Here is a 23,820-nt window from a genome sequence, read left to right on the forward strand (position 1 = left end):
GCCCTTTCCATGTGGCCATGGGAGTTAAAAATGAACTTGTGTATATATGGGCTCTTCGTCATGGGAATCTGCAAACAGAGCATCCATAGGCAGCCCAATGCCTGTTCATGCTGTTTGCCAGAATAGAAGGCTAAATGTTTGAGCAGTGTTAGAAAAGATGTTTAATTAAGAGTAGAAGGGACTCTGGTTTGTGTATTTGAGAAGACAATTGCTCTAATATTTCATATACAGGGCTGTTTTGTAATTGCAGTAGAAATTAATATGGGAACGCCCTGGTGTTGTAATGAAACATGTCTCAGCTGAGAGTGACTCTGGGCTTTGGGATCCAGACAGTTTTCTTGGAATGGCACTGGACAGGCATGTTCAGCCATGTGTGCGTACACATGCTGTGTACAGAAAGGTACTTGTCTCTGCACAGGCTGGAGGAACTCCGCGTTGGTATACAAAATCCCGTTTCTAAATCCTAGCTTTGATACTTCATCTAATTATTTTCCTTTTTCAGAAGTCCTTCCGCCCCAAATTCCTCAGTGTAGCAGAACTGCTGTGTGAGGAGGGCTTCAAGGTAGGTGGTTTCAGTTATTTAGAGCTAGAGAGTTTTCAAAATTTGAAACGTACTCAGCCTTCCATAGGAATGGGAGAACTTTGGAGTTTATTTGGAGACAGAAAAAAAGGAAATTTTCGAAGTACAACAGGGATTTTTGGCTGAGTGATCTGTCAAGTCAGTAGGTATCACCCAACTAAAAGTTTTCATGATCGTTAAATTGAACAAGCAGGCCTAAGTCACAAGTCATGGCAAGAACAACCCTGGCTCTGCTATCAGCCAGCAGCCAGGGTGTCACACTAAAAAAATAAGTTTTCCAAGAAACAAACAAACAAAAAAAGCCAGGAAGAGGAAGAAAAACTTTCTTGTTATATGGAGAGAAATTCTTCACAGTGCTTCATCTTCAGTGACACTCACAAGCTGCAGACGTAGGAAATTTGAGGTGTTTACATCCCTTTTGTAATTACATCATTTTGAATCCACATACTTAGAAAGTTAACAACATGACCGCAGAAGACTGGGGAGAGGTTTATAGTATTAAGTATTTAAGCACTATTTTCCTCAGTGGCATTAGTGTAACTACTGGATTTACAGTTTTGCCTTTCAAAACTTAGTGCCAGGCAGAAGAAAAAAAAAAAGGGCAAAAAAAATCATAAGCGGTTGGAACGTAAGCCCTATTGAAATTCAGAAGGATTTAGGTTTTCCTAAGCCACTTAACAGTTTCTGGATGTGTTACTACTATTCACTGACTGTCATCCATCAGCAGACAATAGATAACAGAAAGTTGGGAAAGTCATGCTCTTCTGTGTGTGTCTCTTTACGTGGAGAGATGCCCTTGTGATGAAAAATGCCATCCGAAATCACCTCTGACAACAAGATTTGTGCGTTGGGTCATACTCACATGAGTTAAATGAAACGTTTCCGTATTATGAGGCACACGGTAACCTTTTCTTTTCCCTCAACAGCTTTATGCCACAGAAGCAACCTCTGACTGGCTCAATGCAAACAGTATCCCAGCAAACCCTGTGGCATGGCCATCACAGGAAAACCAGCATCCCAGCCTCCCTTCAGTCAGGAGGTAGGAGTGATTCTCACCTTGTTGAAATTGCATTAACATCCAGGATATCAAGTACAAGGGGCAAATTTGTGGTCCTGTTGGGATCACTAATAGTGATTTAACGGGACTTAAGGATTCAGTGCAAAAATTTTACCTGATTATGCCTGGAATTGGGACAGCAGGGAGGTTTTAGCTTAATTAACGGACATCTTGTTGAACAGTCCTATTTAATACAGCATGGATGTATTGCTCCATGTTACGTTTCAATGCAAAAGTATGTGGGATCTAGATATGTAGCCTGTAATAACAGACCATCCCACCTTTAACAGAGTTGTTCTGAGCTGTGTGAAGGCTGAATATTGCTTTGTATCAATGAATAGAACAGAGATAAAGCCCAAATTCTCGAGTCCTGGCTTAGTGCCTCAACCCTCCCTTCTTGGGATGTAGGACTTGACATCAAAAACCAAATGCGAATGAAAATTTTCAGTGTTGTTTACTTGCATGCCTTTGTATTCATCACAGATTTTCATTAAGCAAGATACACTGTGATACTATCTTGTGCATTGTTTCTTCAGGCTGATAAGGGATGGGAAAATAGATCTGGTGATTAACCTGCCCAACAGCAACACCAAGTTTGTCCATGATAATTACATGATCCGGAGGATGGCTATTGACAGCGGGATTGCTCTACTCACTAACTTCCAGGTACTCCCCATGTTGTTCTTAGTCACAGGAGCCTTCAGAGCTTTGAAGCACTTGAAGCACTAGGTTCCAGTACATTTGGACCCTCGTTATTTCTGATAAATAATAATGTGCCAGAAAATCAGGGCAACACAATTGAGTGTATTTTCGTTTTGTTATTATGCAAAATAACATTGCTCAAAATTGAACATAGAAGAAAAAATTATCTTGGGTCCTGTAATGCACCTGAAATTGTTGCTGTATCATTTTCAATTCGGAGCAAACTTCTTTCACAGGATTCCCTGCAACATGTTTAAATTATGCACGGAAAGAATTTTTTAGTGGGGTGTTTTTCTAGTTCGTGGTTCTTAAAGCTTCAAGCAGGATGTAGTTGAGCTTTCTTGAATGACCCATGGGTCAATCCAGTTCCAGAGTACCATCCAAACGGAATTGCTGCCTGTGTATTTAGTCCTGTTGTAGTCCCCAGTTGCAAGTCGTTCTGTGTTTGTAGCTCCTGACAAACCCCATTCACATACTGATAGGGGAAGGGATATTTAGAAATGAAAGTGGGACTCCTGCTGGCCAGGGTAGCTTGACTTCCTTTGCAAGTGGCTTCAACTGTCACAAAAGGGCCTCATCTAGCTCTCATTGAACACAGCAACCAAATTCCCCTTGATTTCACTGGGCACTGATGTAGAACCCAGTGACTTGAGCTTGTGTCCAGCTGTGCAAAATCTTCTGCTGTGATTGGAGTGAGTGGAGAGCAGAGGGAGTGCCAAGCTCTAAGTTCCTAGACAGGATAATGCCAAACATAATTAGCAGGAAAGGGGAATTGAAGACCCATCCTCTGCCTCCTAGCAAAACACACACTGACAGCCAAGACAGGGCTTCTAGCCAAAATTTATTACCAGACCTGCTTGATGCAGGTGAGCACTTTCGATTACAGAGTTTGAGTTTGAGAAGAACAGCCCTGTGTTCTCTTAAAGGCTTGGGTGGTAGGGGGAACAAGAGCTCTCATGGGACAGAACCGTCTTGCCAAAGCAGCCCAGCAGCTCTACATCCCTCCAGATGGGCAGGAGGGCTCCAGCATGCTGGAGCCAACAGCTATGTGAAGCCACCTTGAAATTGGTATCAGTATGGATGGACTAGAGGAGTGGACCTGCACAGGGCAGTTCCCGGGTGAGGGTGTAGAAGTGTGGTGCCTGCTGTTAGTCTTCTGCAGAAGGCTTTGCAATGCTCAGTCCTCCTCTGCTTTGTATTGACAGGTGACAAAGCTTTTTGCTGAAGCTGTCAAATACTCTGGGAAATTGGACTCCAAGAGTCTCTTCCACTACAGACAGTTTGACAATGGAAATGCTGCGTAGAAGAGCTATGTCCAGCCTGCTATCTTACTGCTTCTGGCACCATGGGAGAGGGGATCTCAGATCATCCACCTAACCGTGCATTTTATAGCATCTGCACTGTTTGTCTTTCCAGCTTACACAAACTAATTCCCAGTGAATACTTCTGATTGTTCATTGGAAACCCATCCTCTCCTCAGCCTCTCCACCGTCTTGTCTCCACTTCCACTTAGGAACAAATATCACTTACTAGATGGGTAGATCTGGACACCACCATAGCAGAGGAGACGGAAGGAGATACAAATGCTCCTATATGCGAGTAGCTCCTTCTTTTGATGACCAAGCCTGTTCCTTAGAAAGACCTTTTTTGGGTCCATACTCCCAGCTGTTCTCATGCTGAACTGCTGTAGCCTGGCCCCAAACTTCCATAGCAAGTTGTATAGCTCCTTTATATAATATATACTTTATATAATGATTAGAAATCCTCCTGCTCAACTTATACCATGGACACCTGTCATGGTACAGAACTGCTGAGGGTGTTGGGTGTGATAGAAGCTCTTTAAAGATAAAGGAACACAAATTCCCCACGATTCCCTGCAGTAGCTAAGGGGCATGACTCACCTACTTTTGTTTGTTTTATTAACCCTGGCTAAGCATCTTCTTCTGCAGCCTGCAGATCTGATGAGGGACAGAGGCTACGTGTGTGTGCTGGAATTGCTTCCACGTTTTGCTCAGTCCTTCAGGCTGTTATTATTACTATTTTTTAAATTCTAGCTCATCATTCTGAATTCAAGCTGCCATCACTGTATCGTAAAAGCTCTCAGCTTTGTGTCTGGCTTCAAAAGTGGGGAACTCCCCGAAGACATCTTTGTACTGTGACTCTGGGCATTAAAATTGAATCTTCTCAGAATGAGGTGAAAGTGTTGCAGTGCTTTAACCCTTCCAGCTAAGCGACCCCTTCACTTCCACTTCAGCCTTCTCTGCTGCTTTTTCAGCTCTAGCAATGCCTGAAAATGCTGCCCACAGAGCAGACTCCCACTGTGCCATGTGTTGCACATTATCATGTACTGGTAGCACAGCAGAAGGCTTTAGCAGCTCCATGGCCAACAGTGCTTCATCCTACATATGTATGCAGCAGACACTGTACCTGCCCCTAAGTGCTTACCAGCTAGGGTCCACACATTTGTCTTTTTTCCCCCATGTTGCAGTATGTGCACAGTATACCCTGGAGCCAGAAGATTCAAAGTTGGACTAATGCTAAAACATTTCAGGAAGGTTACTAAATCTGATGAGAGCTGTTATCGAAAGGTGCAAAGGAAGGGACAGAGGCTGTGATGACTTTGAGTACCCTGGGGATCCCCGAACAATTGATGCTGAGTGCCAGGACCAAATTTAGAGCTAGGTGTAGACTTTATTCCTGATCTGGTTGATGTTCCAAGTGCTCTGATCGTGGGCTTGTTGTCAGGACTAACTTCTGCGATGAACACAATCCTGTCCCCTGTGCATAGGGAAAGCTTTTGCACTTCTAGAGTAGAAATGTTATTAAACAAACAAAAACAAAATCAAAAAACAAAACCACCAATCCAGAAGAGGCCAGAGCCATCAACTGTTCACCCATTCAGCTGTGAAAGGAATGACTAACGGTGCTTAATGAAGCAGTACTCTCTAAATGCATCCTGCACTTTTTTTTCCAGTGGCAAAAATCCCATTAACAACTGTTGTCATCTCACATCTTCCCAGCCTGTCTTTACCTCTAGTACTGAACAAAGTGACATCTTCAAATGTCTGTATTCTCTTGTTCTTTTTTTTCTATTTTGTAACTTTCCTCATGAGCTGAAAATGAAATAAATGCCCTGGATTGTCACAGCCACTCATTCTCGAAATCTTCATTTTTTTTAATAAAAAGGTTTGTTGTTTTTTAAGCACTGATGACAAAGCTCTACGTGTACATCTATCTATACAGTCCCGTTATTTATTGCAGCAGCTGCAGGTACTTAAACCACAGCTTCTTTGGTGTCCACAGACTCTCATAAAATTAGAGTGGAATTTAGTAGAGAAACACACCAGGGCTGAATATATGCTGAGTACTCTGTAATTATGCATTAGGGTTAACATTTTGCTGCTAGTGCTAAACACCAGTCCCTTCCCTGCTCCTCCAAAGCAGGTGTCACTGCTACGCTCCCCACTTAAGCAGACCCATACACCATCCTGAGCTGTGCTTTCCTACATCTCCTTTTGGTGCCTCTTCTCCTTCCCCTGCTGAAGAAAAAAGTTTTTGTTTCCCCCAACTGATGTAAGATAAACTGTACCTCGTATAAAGGTCAGGAGGAGCCAGGAAGTCATCCCCAAGCTTACCTTGTGCCAACAGTGAATGCTATTTTTTTCTCTATATCCTTTTCTTCTTTGCAGTAACAAAGGGGCCGACACTATAGGAAAATTTTTAAATACTTACAGTTGTTGGGATCAATGCAGATGTGCAAAAAAAAAGTTACAATTAGTATCTTTTCTACCATGCTTATCTCTGCTTTCAACAGATTCTGCCTTATAAATGTCTGTCTTATTAATCTTGTGGAGAGTGACAATGACTGATGAAAGAAGATACTGTTCAGAGCAAGAAAAGGCCATTTGCTAATCTATGAGCTGTCAAATTGTTTTATGCTTTTTTAGTGTCTTCAAAAAAGGGATGATAAAGAGACACATGAAGGTATAAGAGACTGAAGCACAACTTCTGAGATCAGCACAATAAAAGGTGGCAAGAGCCATACTGAAATAAGAAGGAACCTAATTTTAATAACAGGGATGTGTTTTTCTCAGTAGTCTGTCTGCTGAGTCACTCCCTGGAGCTGTCTCTCTCCAAGGGTGCTAAGTGCTAGGACGCTCTGGAGGCTCGACTTACGGAGGTCAGGGTCGTCACCCAGTTGTTCAGCTCCCTGGATTTACTCCTCTGCAGTTAGCATCATTTAAATCACTTGGAGATTGGAGCAAACATAGTTTGGTGTATTGAAAGAAAGAAGAAAAGAGTGTAAGAGAGGGAAGACAACTCAGTGCTATTACTTTCTGCTTTCTTGGCAGAGGTCTTAGAACACAGGGAGAGGAAGGTGTACGCTTTATGTAAGTGAAACAAGCAGTGGAAATCTTGGGAAACTTATTTGCTCCATTTGTAACTATCAAGATCAGGTTTCTGAAAGTCGTAGGAAGTACACAAGTAGGAAAGACTTCATGATCTGAAAAAGCTCTTGGCAGCAAGCAGAGCAATGCCTTGTTTGGCGTTCAGGTTTTGCTGGGCTGGATGTTGGGTTAAAAAGCCTGTTTGTGCATGGGTTCTCTGTGCTTGCATCAGAGGCATCTAGCAGTCTGGCTGGGAGCTTACCACCTCTATGTCTGTATGGTAAAGTGATTCATAAAAGCAGGGAAGGAATTGTTAGCACTATACCAAAACCCACAGCTGCAGTGTGCAGTATCAGCAGCTCGGTGCGTACCTTCTACCTGTATCCCTGCCATATGCAAACAACCACGAGCAGGAAGCTGGGCTCAGGGAACAGCTGAGATGAGGTGGTAAAAGGAAAGAGCACCTCTGTCTCCTCCTGTTTATAGCATTTATAACACCAAATCGTGGTCAGAGCAGCCCTTGACCTTGGGAAGCTTTCAGCAGACATAATTACTGCTGTTGTCACTGCAAGGACAGGAGGCACTGCAATGCCATATGAAGCATGCAAGTGCTACTGCTGTAGCCATCTGCAGGACGTTGAGATCTGCTGCCAAATATTACCCAAAGCTTCTGGTTTTGTTCCTACTGCATCTTAATGTGTAATACTGCATAAGGCAATTTACAGGGAATAATCTAGTTACAGTGGAACATTTGTTTCACTCTTACCATTGAATAGAATTTAAATACGAACCTTTTAATTTGTCCTAATTAAATGGAGAACATGATATTTTGTCATTAGGTAGGTAGGCTAAACTCTACCTCATCCTCATAATTAAAATATATTGAATTCAGCAGAGTGATAATACCAGTTGAGATAAACTCTTTTAATTCAGGGAAGTTTGCAAAGATGAAACTGAGAGACAAAAGCATTTGTTGCAAATTACGTTCGAGCGTTATGATAATGTGCTTTGGGGAAATGACAAAGATTTGTTAGGGAGTAAACCAGTGCTTTGGGGTTATCACAATCTTGGATGAATGCTCTGGTTCATCTAAACCGGTATCCAAGAGCAGCAAGTGCCAACTGTTTTACAGGGAGCTGCGAGGAGTGCTGAGAGTTTGTAGTTCTGGCACAACTCATTTTACCAGGGTAAGTTTCTTGTTATTAAAGGTCAAGCTTTTACTCCTGAAGCATGAAATTTCTTAAACACTCCAGATCTGGTTTCTGTCAGGCTCTACTGAGTTGCTAACACTAGTGCAAAGCCAGCATAATGTGCTGCTTTTATGCTGCTTTTAGCCTCTGGTGTAAATGATTGCCCAAGTTATTTATTAAAGAGAATCAGATGCTTTTTTTCAGGAAAAAAAAACATTTGCTCTTCCAGTTCTAGACAATCTTGTTCTTTTTTCTGACTTCCTGAGCATTACTAAATACTGCCAAGCTCTTGTACTCCAAGATCTCTTATAGTAATGAGACCTCATTAGAGCTTAAAATGGCCCTCTGCTATTCACCATCTCTGAGAGAGAGGCATTATAGTCCATGCCCTTACGACAGAAGCATCTTAGAGCAACTTTTGGAAAAGTGGGTTATGTTTTGACTAAGCATCATGTGGCGTGGGATGAAATGTTTGCTACCTTTCATGATTCATTGGAGACAGAATGGTGAAGGTGGGAAATACGATGACATGGTCAAAAGCTGACCTTTGCTGAGGATCAAACCTGAGCCGTTAGTCAAATTTTAAATGTATTGATGTGGCCAGCTGAAAGCAAATACATAGCGTGTTCTTACTGCGGGCAGGTCTGAGTTCTTAGTGTATCCTAAAATAAGTGTTAAAGTCTTTCGTAGTGCTTCCAGCATCTATAAGGGTACCAGTGTTTATCTGTTTTGCAGCTTAGCCTGTTAGTCCTGAATGGAAGGCCTCAGCAGTCCTGTATCATTGACATCTCCTTCTAAGATGCTACATGGACACCAAGCACATAGTGCCTCAGTAATATGGGGAGTGTCTCTTGTGCAGTGTTCATGCAGACAACAAAATATGGCTGTTAGATCTTGGCAGAGGTAAGCAAAGGCGTTCTGTAAAGGTGGAGGGGAGGAGGTATGTGCCCATGATATCACGGACACCAGTGACGTGTAGTACAATAATTAACTATCTGAACACTGTGCAGGTAGACAGAGACAATGCAGACCCCTAAGGGCACTTAGGTACAGGTCCCAGAGGGCATAGATAAAGAGTATTGGGGAAGAAGGACTGATGTTTAAGCTACTGGGCAGATTCCAGATTTGTTAGCTTACATTTATTAGTAAATGCTTTTAAGTCATTTCTGATAGATACAATAGAATCACAGTTTGAAAAGGCTAGAAGATACTTCAACTGCAAGAGAAGTGAGGCTCTGTACATATCTGGGAGAGAAAATGAGTGGAGCATCAAAATGAGACATACCAGAGTTTAACTGATGGTCCTTCTCCATCCTCGTGCAGTTCAGGCTGGGTGAGAGGAGATATGCTGCTAGACTGAAGGGAAATAGTTTATTTCAAACTTCTCAGTGCCGTCAGGTCCAGGGAAAGAATGAATATGGGCCACAGCCTTGTCACCCCAGAGAAGGAGCTGCTTGGTTGTTTTGTGTTCCAGGCTAGCAGCAGTGTTACTCCCCAACCAGAGCTCTCCTACAGCTCCAAAATGAGTGCATGACGAAAAAACCACTTGCAATTTCTGTTCTTACTAGCATGAATGTAGCTGAAATGAAGCTGGAGACATCCAGCTGTTCTGAGATGGGAGAAGAGTACCTCTGAACACATAATAAAGATCTGAAACCTCGGCAGAAAGGAAAATGCCAATTATACGAAAGCATATCCAAGAGCTGAGTTGCTCAAAGATTGTTTTTCTGTCCTGTGTGAATCTAAACTAAGTGCAGTAGCACCATTTCATGTATCGGTGTAAGCGGAGTATAATGTATCTTAACTAAAAGATGATTTTTTTTTAATTAACTGCAGGAAAAACAGCCTCAACAAATTCTGTTCGCTATCTGCCATCAAGAAAAGCCTATTAACAGTAATTGTTGGGTTTTTAGTTTTCAAAGAACCCATAATTAAATTTTATTGTCTCATAAGTGATTAGAATTAATTGCTTCCACACGAGCTCTGGTGCTCATTATCTGCTTTAAATTGGGAGTGGCTTTTTGCAGGATTCCTTCATTTACCACAATCCCTTTCTGTTACGTTCCTCACAGAGTAAATCCATTGCTCTGAGGAGTTACAAAAAAAAAAATGACAGGTGTGGATTTGTCTTCTTCAACAGATCGGGATTAAGTGAACAGAATGGCTTCTCCCAATGTTTAAACAGAAATATTTTGTTTTGCAGGGAAGGTGATGGAGAAATCCACTGCCACATGGGTTAGGTTTTCACAGTCATGCATTAGGACTGAGTGCCATATTTGAATTCTCCTTTAAGTGGTTTTGTGGTGCTAATCTGAGGATTAATCCTGCGTAGGGGAGAAGATGTTTTACACATTTGCTCATGTGCTGCAGTGTGGTAGTTGGCTTTAGTTGCTGTTACACTGATTTAAGACCCCTTTCTCACTAGTTTGCTGGGCTTGACTCTGCCCTTCCAATCCTTAGAGCTGTGCCTTTTATTAAACTTGATTTTGGGTACTGGGTGGGACTTGCAAATCCTCCAGCCCTCCCATGGCATCAGAGTATGCCTTGGCAGACCAGCCACATCTCATTCTTTGTCCGTACTCATCCCTTGCCTGTTGGGGTTTGCCTGAGAAAGCTCCCACTGCCCCTTGATTTGCAGTGTCCAGGGCCCTTCTAGCCAGCATGAAAGGATCAGGGTGTAATTCCTGGTCTTCCCCTGTTGCATGGCATTCATTTCACTGCTTGTGTTCCCTTACCACCTGGTAACTGTTTGTATTGGAAGGCGTCTGGAAAAGAAACTTGGTTTTAATCCTACATTAGCTCTCTCAAACACTATCTGGGCAGGCCAGGATCCCAAGCCTCCTGTCCAAGAGCCTCTAACCCATGTAGCAGCTTCCAGGAGCTGCAGGCTGAGGGCAGCGCTTACAGCAGTGCTCCTGGGGCTCAACTGAAGAGCAGGGCTCCTCGTCCTCATGCTTTTTTGTGGGTTGCTCTTCTAAACACACATCCTGCAGCCTTTCCCTCCACGCACAGTGGAACCGTTTTGCCTTACATCTCTGACATTAAAGTGTAGCAACAGGCAGCTGTATAAAATCCATTTAGACAGAGAACCCAATCCAAATCCATCCCTAGGCTACTCACATGTGGTTGTTCTCCACTGCGGAGAGGACAACTTAAGGATGCCTGAATCATTAGAGGGCACTGCGTAAGGCATCTGGTGAAGGGGGTTGTGTAAGAACTGTATAAAATAGAATATTACAGTGTTTAATACAGTGTGACTTCACTCTTAGACTGTATTTTTAGAGGGTTAGAGTGCTTTAGAGGATGAATTTAGAAGGAGATGTTTTCTCTCAATCTAGGATGCTGCTCTTATGGAAAAATCCTACACAATTTTCATACACTTGTCATTATAGGAATTATATGGGCTCTTTGTTACAAACAAGGAAAATATAGCAATGACTTCCTTCCTCTGAATTGTGATAACTTCTGGAATTGAATGGATTTAATTTTATTATCTGTCCTGTAGAAAGTTATCACTGTCTATTCAGCTCCAGGACACAGCAGAAGGTATGAGTGATTTGCTCTTTAGAAATGGGAGTATTAGGGGGTAAGTAGCGTAGTCACAGAGAATTTATGTGGACAGCTTCCAGTCCAGCTGAATTACTTATGTGAAGACATTAATAAAACTAGTTTCATTATGTGTAAGAGGCAGCGAGGAGTGCCCTCAATTGCTCAGTTCAGCCATTAATCTGTCGGCAGGGGCTTGGGTAAGAAGGAGCCTCAGGAAGACCAGGAGGTGATGTTCTGTAGGGAACCTTGCAAGGCTGTATGCGGAACATCTATTTACAGCACTTTGTGATTTAGCAGCATCACACAATCACTTTGATCCCTGCGGGAGGGGAAAAAATGATAACCTTGAGCTCCTCCACAAGGAACTGAGGTCTGCAGAAGTTACCAGGTGGCATCTGGAGACAACCTGGCCTTTGTTGCAGTGCAGTAGCTGATGGAGTGTGCATGCATTGCACATTGAAGTGTCAAGGAAAATGAGCCAGCTTCATGGACTGATGTCTTTGGGGAACACACTGGCTGTTGGGACGTGTCTCTGACTCAGTGTCCTCAAGGCCACTTAGGTCTCAGGGCCAGCTCAGTTACTCCAAGCTCACTCCCTGGTGATTCCCCATCCCTTTTCCATGCCCCTACCTTTTTATCCCCCCCAGGTCTGTCGATTGTGCCACCAACAGCAATTCACTTTTCACTTCCCTACAAACCTTGCTGCAGGCAAGTGACTGCTGGCATCAGCTGAAAGAGCAACGTGCTGTTCCTAGGGCAGTAGGTATAGCCCAGCAGCTTGGCTGCCAAGAGGGGGCAATCTCTTTGATGACTTCATTGCCTTAAGCAGGTCAAACATTTCCATTCTTACCTGGGGTCACAGGAATCTTTGTTACCCCGGAGCAGGATCCCAGAGCGAAGCTGTTTTTCTGTTTTGCTGACTGGTTCTCAGGCGCCCAGGGCCCATCTCTGTGGTCTTTCCTCTAGGATGCGGTGCTGGCATGCCACAGCATGCTCTGATGAGGGGAAAAGGATTCATACAGAAATCTTAACTCCTTTCAATGATTTTCTTTTTTTCCTCCAGTGTCTCTATTTCTAAAGAACACAAGAAAACCAGGAAAATATTTAAGTCATCTTTTGAGGATCGTTTTTGTTTACATTTGTCTTAAAAACATAAAGAAAGAAGCTCCTAAAACCAGGCTCTTCACAGTAAAATGGGTAGCAAATAGTGCCACTTTAGTAAACGTTGCCATTCATTTTTCAATAAGTTACCAATTTATACTTCTGAATGTGGTAATAAAAAGAGATAAAAGGCCAGAAGAAGGAGGAAAAACTTGGGAGGTTTATGTTTACTGCCAAGCATTTGTTTTTATGTTTATCTCATGGAAAGTAACTCCATATATCACGATAATTGACTTCACCAAGTACCTTTGGGGGGGTGAAAAAACAAACCTGCTACAAAACAACATCTTGTGTGAGAGGAGACTGTGCATGGTTTTTCCACTAAGTAAAACATTCTCCTTTGAATCAATAGTTTAAGCTTTTTACAATGTTCCTATTTAGTGGTTCATTTGCCCAGTTGGTGGCTGAGAACAAGCAAGGTCATGGCATAAATAAAAGCAAAACGTTTATAGTTCCCTTAAACCCCAAACAAATCATCGCTTATCTACCATCACTCCAGACTAATTGATTCCTGAGAACTTTATGGAGCAAAGGCATTTTCCCCCCACTGCTTGCTTCCAGCAATTTGCTTGTTCCCATTTCAGCTGCAGTGATTTGCAGGCAGCTCTTCGGTGCTCCCGACCAGGAATTTTGGACCAGAGTTGGCAGGGGCCATTCAATTTCTCCTTGGTGTTGTGGGGCTGGAAATGAGAATTGTTGAGCAGCTGAGACTGAATTTTTCCATTGCTCAACGCAACAAAAGCAAGATTCGTTGCTGAGCTATTTTGGAAACAACATTTGTGGCAGCTCCTCTCTGAGTCAGGCAGGAGAGCAAGAGGATGGGATTGTGGCAGGCAATAAAAAATCCCTGCTGCTCCAATAAGGACTTTAATTACTCACCTCGTTACAGGTGAGACCAAGGGAGGCTGGCAGCAATGCCAGCTCCAGCACAGCTGTGGAGGATTTATTTTTCTCAATGATGAGTGGAAAAGGCTGTAAAAATACTGTACAAGGTTGGCTAATAAACTGTATTTTATTAGCCATACTTATTATGAGTGTTTACGGGCTAGTGTGCTGATAGGCATTTTGATGAGGTAGTACTCCTTAATTGCAATCATTCTGGGATTGCAAAACAAAGGCTGGAAAGCCAGAAAGCTGGAAAACATAGCACATGCATATGTCAGGTCAAGATTTATAGCCAGATAGTGAATAGCTAGCTTGGCAGCAGGTGTTTTAAATTGTTACAGCATTGGCTTCGTCAAGTCATTTGTGGCTTGTTTAAAGCAGATTGATGGTGCTGATGGGCAGATATGTGTGATTGCAAGGAAAATGCATTTATCTATAGGTCTCCTTGGAACATCCCCTGGGGTCCTGTAGCAGACCAGTGAGCTGATGGTGCTCCCTTGTTGTTTGACTTCTGTCCTATTCCTGGTTTCCTTTGGTGTCGTTGGGGAATGCAGGCAAAGAAAGGAAAGCCCTGGGCAGCCTCCCAGCCCACTTGATGCAATGAACCCCTTGCAAAGTTGAGAGTTAATTTTTATTTTTTTGGGTCCTAGTCCAACACCACTGAGTTCTAACCTGGTTTTCCTTGTCTGGATTTATGGTACAGTTTACCTCTCCTAATTCCTGCTAGTGAGCTGGCCTCTTGTAGGTTGGAAGTGTTTTCTAGAGTGCTTCCAGCCCGTAATAGCAGCGAGCTTCCTGGAAGAGCCACTTGGTGAGGGGTTGTGGTGTTCTCGTGTGTTGGCAGTGTTTTGTCTCAGGCTATGATATACCAGTAGCAACAGTCCTCTAATCAAAGTAATGATGAGCTAGTGGGAAATGAAGATTAATCTGAGAAGAGGCTCTGTGAAAACACCTTCCTGCTTATTGTCTTTGGCTCTCTGCTTATTGCCTCTCAGTCACACAACCAAAAATGCGCTCTGCTTACAAGCACAAAGGTTTTACTGAATTTTTCTCATTGTGCATCCTTCGTGCCCTCCCTCTTTGCTGGCAATCCTGCAAATCCAACCTGAGCCGGCAGGCTCCTGCTGGTTTATTTACTCTTTATTCCTAATCTCTGATAGTAAATATCCTGCAGGCAAGTGACATCCTCAGTGGCATCTCTGCAAGCCCGTCGCGGGCTGACGATTCACCCAGTGCCCCCACGTGGTGCTTAGGGACGAGCTGTGAGGCATGCAGCCAAGGAGCAGCTCCCTTGTCTTGGCCAAGTCTTGGCCAAGGCAGTCCTGCGCTTCTGACAGCTTGCCAGGGAAAAGCGCCACGGCAGCAGGTAGCATTCGGGGCAGTAGTCACCTAGGACCACGATTTTAAAGCAATGAGGTATCTAACAATGCAGATCAGTGGAAGTTGCATACTTTTGTAAATCCTAATTTGTACCAAAACCTATTTTGGGATTCTTAATCCCATTCAGATCTGTTTTTTCATCTCTTCTCCTCCTTGATAAACAGGAAAAAGCAGGTATTCCCTGTTCTGCTGAAGAATGCATCTGTGAATATCTGTACTGGGGATGCAGTTTCTGACCTGAAGCCCAGTAAATCCCCATGGAAGATTTTCCATTAATTTCTTTGGGTTTGATGGAGATCTCAGAGGGTGACTTCCCGAGATATGAAGGGATCAAACAGATTTACAGCTTCTCTTCTTCTCTCCCTGAGCTGACACTCCTTTCACTGTTTGCATCTGGGAAAAGAAGCAAGAACGCACACATATATATATACGTATGTCCTAATATTTTAGGATATAAGCAATGGCTTTAGGCTGTCATGGGAACATGGTGCATTCATGAATGGTGTAGTAGGTGCTCAGTGTACTTTGCTGTGAAACACATAGCACAAATGAGGTAGTCATCCAGGTAAAGATGTGGGCCATGCTACCAAACATCTCTGTGCTATGACAGGACAGGCAGCACCCAACTTCGGGTTGAGCTTGTGAGGAAATTTGCTTAGGGTGTAATTATGCTAAGCAGATTTTCACCAGAAATGCTTCTGCAGCGTTCAAGTGGCTGATCGATAGGATTTGTGTTGTGAGGGCTTTTTTGTGTATCTAGTTTTGGCAACATCTTAGAGATTGCATGTGACTACTCTTATTTTGAAAAGAAATTGCTGTTCTCGTTAAACTTCAGAAAGTGGTCTGGGAAGTGGGTTTGGTTTTACAAACGCAGCAGAAAAGTTCTCAAATCTCTTAGTAAGAGTGCTGCAAGATGGACTATTTCGAAAGCTGACAAATTAAAGAAAATTTTCAACAGCTTTATTAAAATTATTTCTTTTGTCCCAGCGCTTTAGCATCAGATACTCAAACAGTACAAATAAGCAGAACAGCTGGACCATCTCACTGACACTGTACCAAAACCAACCTCTTTCCTCCAGTCAACTGCAGAACGGGCTATTGTTCGTCATTAACTCTGAAAGAGAAGGAGACACTTTATTGAATCACTGATACTCCATCTTTTCTTAAAGGTCACCTTTAAATGACTCTAAATATGGAGTAAGTACAACCTTGTGCATTTGTAGGGCAGCTGGAAGTTATTTTTTGTGAGAACAATTCATAAAAAAAAGAAATCCAGTAGAACTGTCTGCATTTCTCACAAATCAGATGCTCGTTTCCAAATGGATAGTCATCGTGCTTCTCTTTTCAGTTCAGAGAGTGCAGTGGTCATTTGTCTAGCTGAACAGAGAAGGAAAATAACAAGAAGGGGAATTAGGGTTAGGACTGTCAGCCTGGAAGTACTCTAAAACTTGAAGTTACAAGCAAGTTGGTTTTGCTTGTTTCATGAGCATGAGAGGATAGCGGCCATATGTGTTAACATCTGCACGGGAAGATCAAGGACTAATCAAGCTGAATGAATGAGACTCATACAAGTACAACTCCATCTCCCTCTGTATGCTGTGTGTAAAATTGCAGGTGGCCATTACGTAGGATGTGCAGTAAGACTCGGTGATCTGCAGAGAAAGGGTTTCTCAGACTTTACATTTGAGAGAAGGAAAAGATTGAGACTAAACATCCAAAAATATAGATACGTTGTGGGAAAGTGGACGTTGCATGTCCACGGAGTATGCTGTACTGTATCTTGTGGTTTTCAGCACTGTTGACAGCAAGGGAAGGAAAGGAAAAAGTCTGCATGGCAAAACCTCAGAGGGAGCTTGTCCTTTGCCTAGAGGAGGTTGTGCTGCTCTATGAGGTTCACGTATGTGCAGTAAGTTGGTGATTTATAGTCCATAGTCCTAGAAACCTTGGCACCCAAGTATGTGTCTGACTTCACTGAACTGCTTAAAACCTCAGCAGAATTCTCCCCATAAGGTCTCAAACCTGGCAAACTGAGCTGAGCTCTTCTGGTAGGCCACATTCTTTATGACCCAGTCTGTGCCTGCAAATTCACAACGATAGTGCCAAAAATATCGTGCCTCTTTCTAGAAAGTATTGTCTTAAGGAAAAATAATACTGTTGAAGCCATGCTAGGATGTGTGCAGTGAAGGCAGGTATCTAAGATAAAACCTCCTGAGTGTAGCTTGCAGTCATTCACAATCATTTTCAGCGAGATATGAAAGAGGAATTTGACTGGGGTTGATGCAGTGCTTTGAGGCTACAAGTAGAGAAGAGATACTGAGAGACTGAATCTCGGGGCTGCTAGGAGTTATTACAGAGATGTCACAATTGACATTGGCCTAGTGGGGCGAACTGTGGTGTAATGGGACAGATTTCTTCTTCCAAGCGTGTGCGACCTCCACGATAGTGAACGTGTGAGGACAGGACTTTGCCTCGACAAAAAAGGTTATATACCAAACGGCAAGGGATGCACTGTTACAAACACCGAGGATTTGGAGAAAGTACAGAGCAGGTCGGAGCCTGGCCCCTAGGCTGCAGCAGCCTTCTCAGTCTTTCTCTCTGTCACTCCAAGGTTCAGAAGAGGCTTGGGACTACTGAGAAATTTTGAAGCTGGTGGTCTGATTAGCTTGAAATCCCTCTCCCAGCAGTGTCCCTGCTTACAATTCCTAGCTATCCAACAGCTACTTCCTCACAGATTATTGGCTTTTCGTGTTGCTCAAGTGCAGCCTTTTCATCAGATCGCATATGTTCTGATCACTTTCTGGCAGTTTTTCTTATTGTAAATAGAGCCCATTCAGCCACGGTTTATGTAACCACCATCCAGATAATACCCTCCTAATGACCACTTTCCATGGAGAAAAACAATTATATCTTTCCCCCTTTCTGCCAATTGCATGTGAGTTTGCCACAGAGCCAGACATGGCCCCACTGTTGTCCTAGTGCAGATGGGCGGGAGCCACAAAAGCCCCAACTGGAAAATTCCCAATCTCTGGGCAAGAGCATTGGTTTCCTTCTTTCCCCTTTAGGGGTTCCTACTGAACGAGCTGGACAGAAAAACTCTTCTGTACTTTCAGACTTCCTCACATGCTTGAAGGGACATGATTTCAGGGGGGTTGTGGAAATTAGAAGGTTTGTGTGTAGTCAGCATGCAAACGGGAAGCATACCCCAAAGTCTGATGGCGTTGTTTGCATGGCCTGCGGGCTCGCTTTTGCCATAGGTATGCACTGCTTGCTTTTAAGACGACTGGCCAAATTCCTCGCCTGTAGATTTGGCTGCTTCAGAAGGGAGGTGGAATACTCCTGAAACCCGTGTGATCTCAGGTCACCCAGAAGGCAATGATAATTAGCCAAAATATCAAAAGAGGTGCAAGAATTTAATTGTGTAACTTTCATGCACAGCTAGGAAAATTGAAGGAGGAAGGCCAGAAAAGTCTGAGCAAGGGTGGTGCCTTCCCACGAGCAGTGCTGGGTGTGCTGGTACTGGTCTAATGCCATCCTTGCACAGGTAAATGGCATTTGGCTGGTTTTAGAATAGGCACAGTGGCCTTTTGTCTGCTTGCAAAGGGTGATACAAATATTTTCTAAGAAAGAAAATGCACGTATGCAGATACAGACACGTGATTGTGGACATTCAGAAAGTGAAGTGCCTCTCAGAGGAATACTGATGTGTTTAGATGTTATTTTGGTTCTAGAGAAGCAAGGCAAATTGGGCATTTTTTCCCCTCTCAAGTCACTAAGTGTCCCTGCTTAGAAAGTGCAAAGGCAAGCTCTCAGATAAAGCCGAACAGAAAGGAAGTAGGGGGAACCCAAAATGGCTTTCAAATGCCTTCATGTCAATCAGAAAAACAAAGTTAATTCTCCTTCTGTCCTTTTCTGGTGGGAATAACTTATTTGCTACTTTTTTTTTGTGGGAAACTCCAGACCCCTTGCAGACAGTGCTTGTTGTCCTTGCTAGAAGAGCACAGATTGCTCGTTTCAGCAGAAAGCACGTGGACGAGGCAGAGCTCCTTGCCTCAGCCCGTGGATGCATGGCCCGAGGCTCTCAGTTTTGGCAGGGGGACCCCAGGAACCGTGGTACGACCAGGACTGACAGCCTGGCTGCAAGTAATGCATGGCAGAGGTTTCCAATCAGGCAGTGAGAGAGACAAAGGGGAATCACATCTTGATGTCTTCACCAGTTGTTCATCACGAGAGCCCGCTCTTCCTCTGCTGCTGTTCCTCATGTTTGTTTCTTAGCACTCCATTGTAAGTACTGTGCTGTGTGCCATGCCTGTGCCCCTGGGGAGGACCATTACTGCCCACAACACATGGGTAATCTGGAAATTACATGACCAGACGAATGTTCCCCCAAACCGAGCAAAGCGAATCACCTATTGACTGCTTTAGGCTGCGGCAGGAAGCTCGCAAACTGTCACCAATGAATTTTAATGTGAAATATTTATAAATTCTTTTATATCTTTAATATTCTGTGGAGATGTGGCTGATGCTGCAGTTCTTAAAATTGCACTGAAACGTGATATATGGCATACACAATGGTCCAGAATATTTCAGCGTGTCTCTCCGAGTCACTGCCAGCATGCTGGGGATGTTTTCAAGGTAAGTCTGTATGGGAAAAGCACTGCTGGCTCGGTGGTGCAGGTGTCAATGCCAAGTCTTGTGACATTGGATCACAGCTCTCGTTGCTTCCAAATGTCCTGTTTCTGCTTTGTTGCATTGCCAGTGATGCCCCTGTGAAGAGAAATCATGGCCGTGCCTCCTTCTTGGGCCAGATGGCCTCTCAGACCTGAAGGTTGGGCTCTGATCTCACTGCCACAAGGCTGGATCCACTGCGGTGTCACGTCACCCTTCGTCTTGCTCGAGTCCCTCAGCTGATGTGGGTAGGTGACAGAGAGCCCCAGGTTTGGCTAAATGATCAACGAGGCCTTTGTGGCTTGCTGCAAAGCTTTAAATCCCTCTGTGGGTCTTGCAGTGAATAAAACCCTGGCAGGAATTAGCCCCAAATGACTAATAGCATCTGGCTCAGACAAAGGAGTCGGCAGCACTCGGGCTCACACAGAAACAGCAGCAGGTTTCTGGTCCAGAAAAAAAAGAGGGAAAGTGAACCACAGGGCTCCGAGTAACAGGCTGGCAGAGAAAATATATCCCCAACAGCAAATGATTTAAACAGGCGCACTGATTTTGCTGCTCTCTTGTGTCACCGTCATCTATCTGTTGCTTTAGTTATTTATTTATAAGGAGGGGGTTTGCAGGATAGCAGCCAAGTTGTAGAAGCTCCCGAAGCCCAGGGGTTGTTTTTTATACTGCAAAGGTTGATCCTGGCAGTGGGTCCCCCCAGTTGGATCAGACTCCGGCCAGCGAGCTCCTGAGTAGCGTGAGCAGGATCCGACCTTGGGTTAGCTGGGCTGCAGCATCTCGATCTGGGATTCCTGTCACACTGGGCAAAAGCGTTCCCCTGTTTTGCAGATTACTTACTGCATGCCTTGTGAAACCCTCACATGGCTTTGTTCTCAGCATCTGCCCCAAATTTCAGATGCAAGTGGAGGTAAGAGAAGTTCTGAGCCCTAATATTGGTGGACAGATACCACTGGTCGAGGCTGTCCCTACCCAGGTGACTTGGGCACAGTCACAGCTCCGTGCAGTGACGCCCCAGGTTTGGGTGGAAGATGCTGGGCAGTGCTTTCCAAACTTTTCCAGAGTTTTCAGATCCTGTTCTGCACTCACATGGCTCTATGGCAGAATAACCCTATCTGGTCCTCTTCCAGCAATCCCCAAGCTGGCCGTAACAAACCAACTTCACATGTTGCTACCAGTTAACACGGCAGTCCTGGAACTGCTAGAACGAGGTTTAACCTTAATTTACCCTTTATTTTATAAAGTTTTACCTCTCACTGTAGTCAGAGTACAAAGCCCTGAGTACAACACCTCCAATAAATCCTGTTCAAGATAGGCACCTCTTCCCAGCCCAGCTCTGGCTGTAAGAGAAATGGGTGATGATGAAGCCTTGTGTTTGTTCAGCCCTGTTTGGAATTTACAGCACTATGTAAATGATTTATTGCAGCTGTAAATAATTGATGCCTCTGGAAATGGATTCCTGTCAACAATACATTCAGCCCCAGGCCTTCGTTTTAGCCTCATGGTGGCAATATGCATTTAATGGGGAAATTGGCCTGGTTGCTTTAGGTTCTTATTTATGTCTTGAGATGTAGTGCTTATAGAGCTGGTGGTGGTCGTGTCTGCTGTAAAAGGCAAGCTGTGGGGTGGGTGAACATACAGAGCCTGGGATGTCCTGTGGGTCGTGGCCTGCTTTGTGGAGGGCTGACACAGCTGCTGCGTGGGCTTTTAGCTATTCTGTGAGCCTGAAAAGTGGAGTCTTCCCAGGAACAGAGCAACCCCAGAAAGTCCCAACTGATGGGGGTGCACATAAACAGGGGAAATCCTTAAAGAAAATCTTTGCCTCTCTTCTCATTTCCACTCAGCCAGTCTAAGCTTGAGGTGAAGACTCCTTTACTTTTGTTTCCCCTAAAAAACTTCTAGTTTTGAGACCGTTTCCTTTCATATTTGTATTTTGTTTTGGTCATCTTGTGTTAAGGAGGTTGGAGAAACATCTACTGTGTAGACCACGGCATGTCAGCAAGAGCTTCTGGACAGGAGTCTTTGTCTTGCAGGCCCAGAGCTGTTGCCCTGTTACTAGATTTGGTTCCTATCTGCTTCCTGTGGTGCCAGCAACTTCTCTTCTGTTGGCTGGCACTGGATGCTCCCTGCCAGCCTGAAACCAGGACCCTTGAGGGCTGTGGAGGAGCTGGCTGTTCCCCTCTAGGGCAGCCACAGTCACGGGAAGACATCAACATGGAAAGTACAGGGATGTTGAAATCGTTCAGGAGTGGGCATTCGTCTGCAAACTCCCCACCACCATGCAAACTGACCGCAGAGGAGGAATTCAGGGAAGGAAAGGTTCCTGGCCAGGAAGCACAGATGTGCTGGGTAAGTTTGGGTTTTGATACTTACATTTTCAGCCACATTGACCTGTGGTCTCAGCTGTGGCAGTAAGTGTAGTTCTGTGAAGTGAAACACTTTGCTTATATATTTTGGAAGCTAGTTTAAAAAGCTTGTATGGATGTATGAATAAATGTAATAGAAAAATAATTCAAGTTGTCCTCTGGAGTGAGTAATCCCAAATAGCCAGAGGTTAGGCATTTCACCTAGTGCCTGATTCCTATTTTCCATCATCTCATTAAGTGCCTGGTTTTGTGATGACTGCAACACATTACCTCCAAGGGGATTAGCACACTGAATACAGAGTAACTGAGACCTTGCGATCATTCTATCACAAATATCAATGGAAGGAAGGAAAAACTGTTATTTTTTTTTAAACAAGATGCTTCAAGGGAAGGAATTGCCTTCCAAAAATAGAAGCCAACACTTTCAGGAGACACTTGTGATTTTAAGATGTCACTGTTTGATACATAACTTGGTACATCTTAAGGGCTGCAGATTTTAGAGAAGTGATGCCTGTCTTCACTGTGCTATTTACTGAGTTGCATGTAGCGACCAGCAAACAGTGCAGAGGGAATATAAACTTCCCATTCTTTGATCCAAGGGCCCAGCTGGGAAGGGATGAGGTCTTCCCTGGGTGTGCCCCTGGAACGTGCCCTTGGACAAGTTGGCCTGGCCTTCTGAGGTAGCACGATGCCTTTTCTGGAGCTGCCTGAAACAAGGTGGAACAGACTTGATGCTCCAGATGGCTTTTTTGCTTTCTTCTTAGGCACTCCTCAAGAGAGTTTTTTTTCTTTTTTTAATTTCATTTTGCTTGCGGCTCAAAGCAAAGCCACCTTTGAGCCCAAGGCATGAATAGATCAGCTGAGATTGGTCTGTTGGGGGCTATTCTCTGAACCCTTAGCCCTCCTTTTCCTTTGGGTAATTTTCTGCCTGACCAAGATCCATTTTTCATTATTTTCTGTTATATGCATCATGCTGGTGGGTTTGTCTTTATTTAAGTCTTTCTTCTTGACCTCTAGGAACACTGAGGAACAGCGAAATGCTGCTAAAGACTCCACAAATTGTATCATGCCTACAGCACCTGCTGAAAATCCCTCCAAATGCTAGCAAGAAGAGTCAAAGGGAATTCAGTACATTACCCCAATCCTAGCTGTAAAACAAGCAGGGTAAGCAATGCCTCACTAACTCAAGCAGAGGCAAAGCAGGACATTTCATGGCATTGCCACCCATGCAGCCAGCTTCTGACAGCTCACAGCCTTGCTGTTGTGTTTCGCTGTTTGCCATGTTGTTGTTTGGTTTTTTTTTTGCTTCCAGAAATAGCTGTGTAATTGTAAGCCCGTGGTTCCCCTGGGTGTTAGGTGCTCACACGTGTGCTCTTTGCTCCCGTCTGCAGCGAGAAGACAGCCGTGCCAATCCTAGCAGACAGCTCCATGCAAGTATGGAGTGAACATGAAGCAAATCCATGAACGAGGCTTCTCCGAGCGGTGCTGGTGGCTCAGCGACTGCAGCTCGGAGCCACCGTGCTGCTGATAGCTCAGTGACAGTTTCACAGGCTGTCAGTGACCGTCGTGCCTGAGTGGGCCAGCTGAAGGGTAATGGGATTTAATTGCTCTTTGGAGCAGAAGAGAGAGGGATTTTTCTTTTCTTTTTTTTTTTTTTTTTAAAGTTTTGGCACTGTGGGATGCATTTAAAAAACTCTTAATGAGGTGAGGTTGGAAGGGGAGAGGGAGTGGAAATGGAGATATGCCTTTGTGGAGTGGGATTGAGCAGCTTCAGAAAGCAAAGAGAATTTCTTCGATGCATTTGGAAGTGGTTTTTGGACTGCAGGATTGATGTTCACCTGAAGCAATTGGACTTGGAGAGTGGAGCAAGGCGGGTTTGTCCTGTTGAGAATCT

At 44.0% G+C, this 23,820-nt stretch overlaps 1 protein-coding gene and 1 long non-coding RNA gene across 5 annotated transcripts in view; both read left to right on the forward strand.

Moving 5' to 3' along the window:
• CPS1 (carbamoyl-phosphate synthase 1) overlaps nt 1-23,820 on the forward strand; it is a 142,741-nt gene that overhangs the window by 110,920 nt on the left and 8,001 nt on the right. For 2 of the 4 annotated variants that reach the window (XM_066999295.1, XM_066999294.1), the window contains exons 35-38: nt 503-562; nt 1,507-1,619; nt 2,174-2,303; nt 3,545-5,542. In XM_066999295.1, the coding sequence (XP_066855396.1) occupies nt 503-562; nt 1,507-1,619; nt 2,174-2,303; nt 3,545-3,643 (402 nt within the window). In that variant the 3' untranslated portion in view covers nt 3,644-5,542. Of the gene's footprint in view, nt 1-502; nt 563-1,506; nt 1,620-2,173; nt 2,304-3,544; nt 5,544-23,820 lie in introns of those variants that run through there. The other 2 variants (XM_066999292.1, XM_066999293.1) reach the window with 2 other exon arrangements.
• LOC125182133 (uncharacterized) lies at nt 10,115-23,153 on the forward strand. Its single transcript, XR_007161177.2, has 3 exons — nt 10,115-19,805; nt 21,594-21,909; nt 22,944-23,153. It is a non-coding gene; the product is annotated as an uncharacterized lncRNA (long non-coding RNA).

Source organism: Anser cygnoides, chromosome 6, assembly GCF_040182565.1.
Source record: "Anser cygnoides isolate HZ-2024a breed goose chromosome 6, Taihu_goose_T2T_genome, whole genome shotgun sequence".
In the NCBI taxonomy this organism is placed as follows: Eukaryota; Metazoa; Chordata; class Aves; order Anseriformes; family Anatidae; genus Anser; species Anser cygnoides.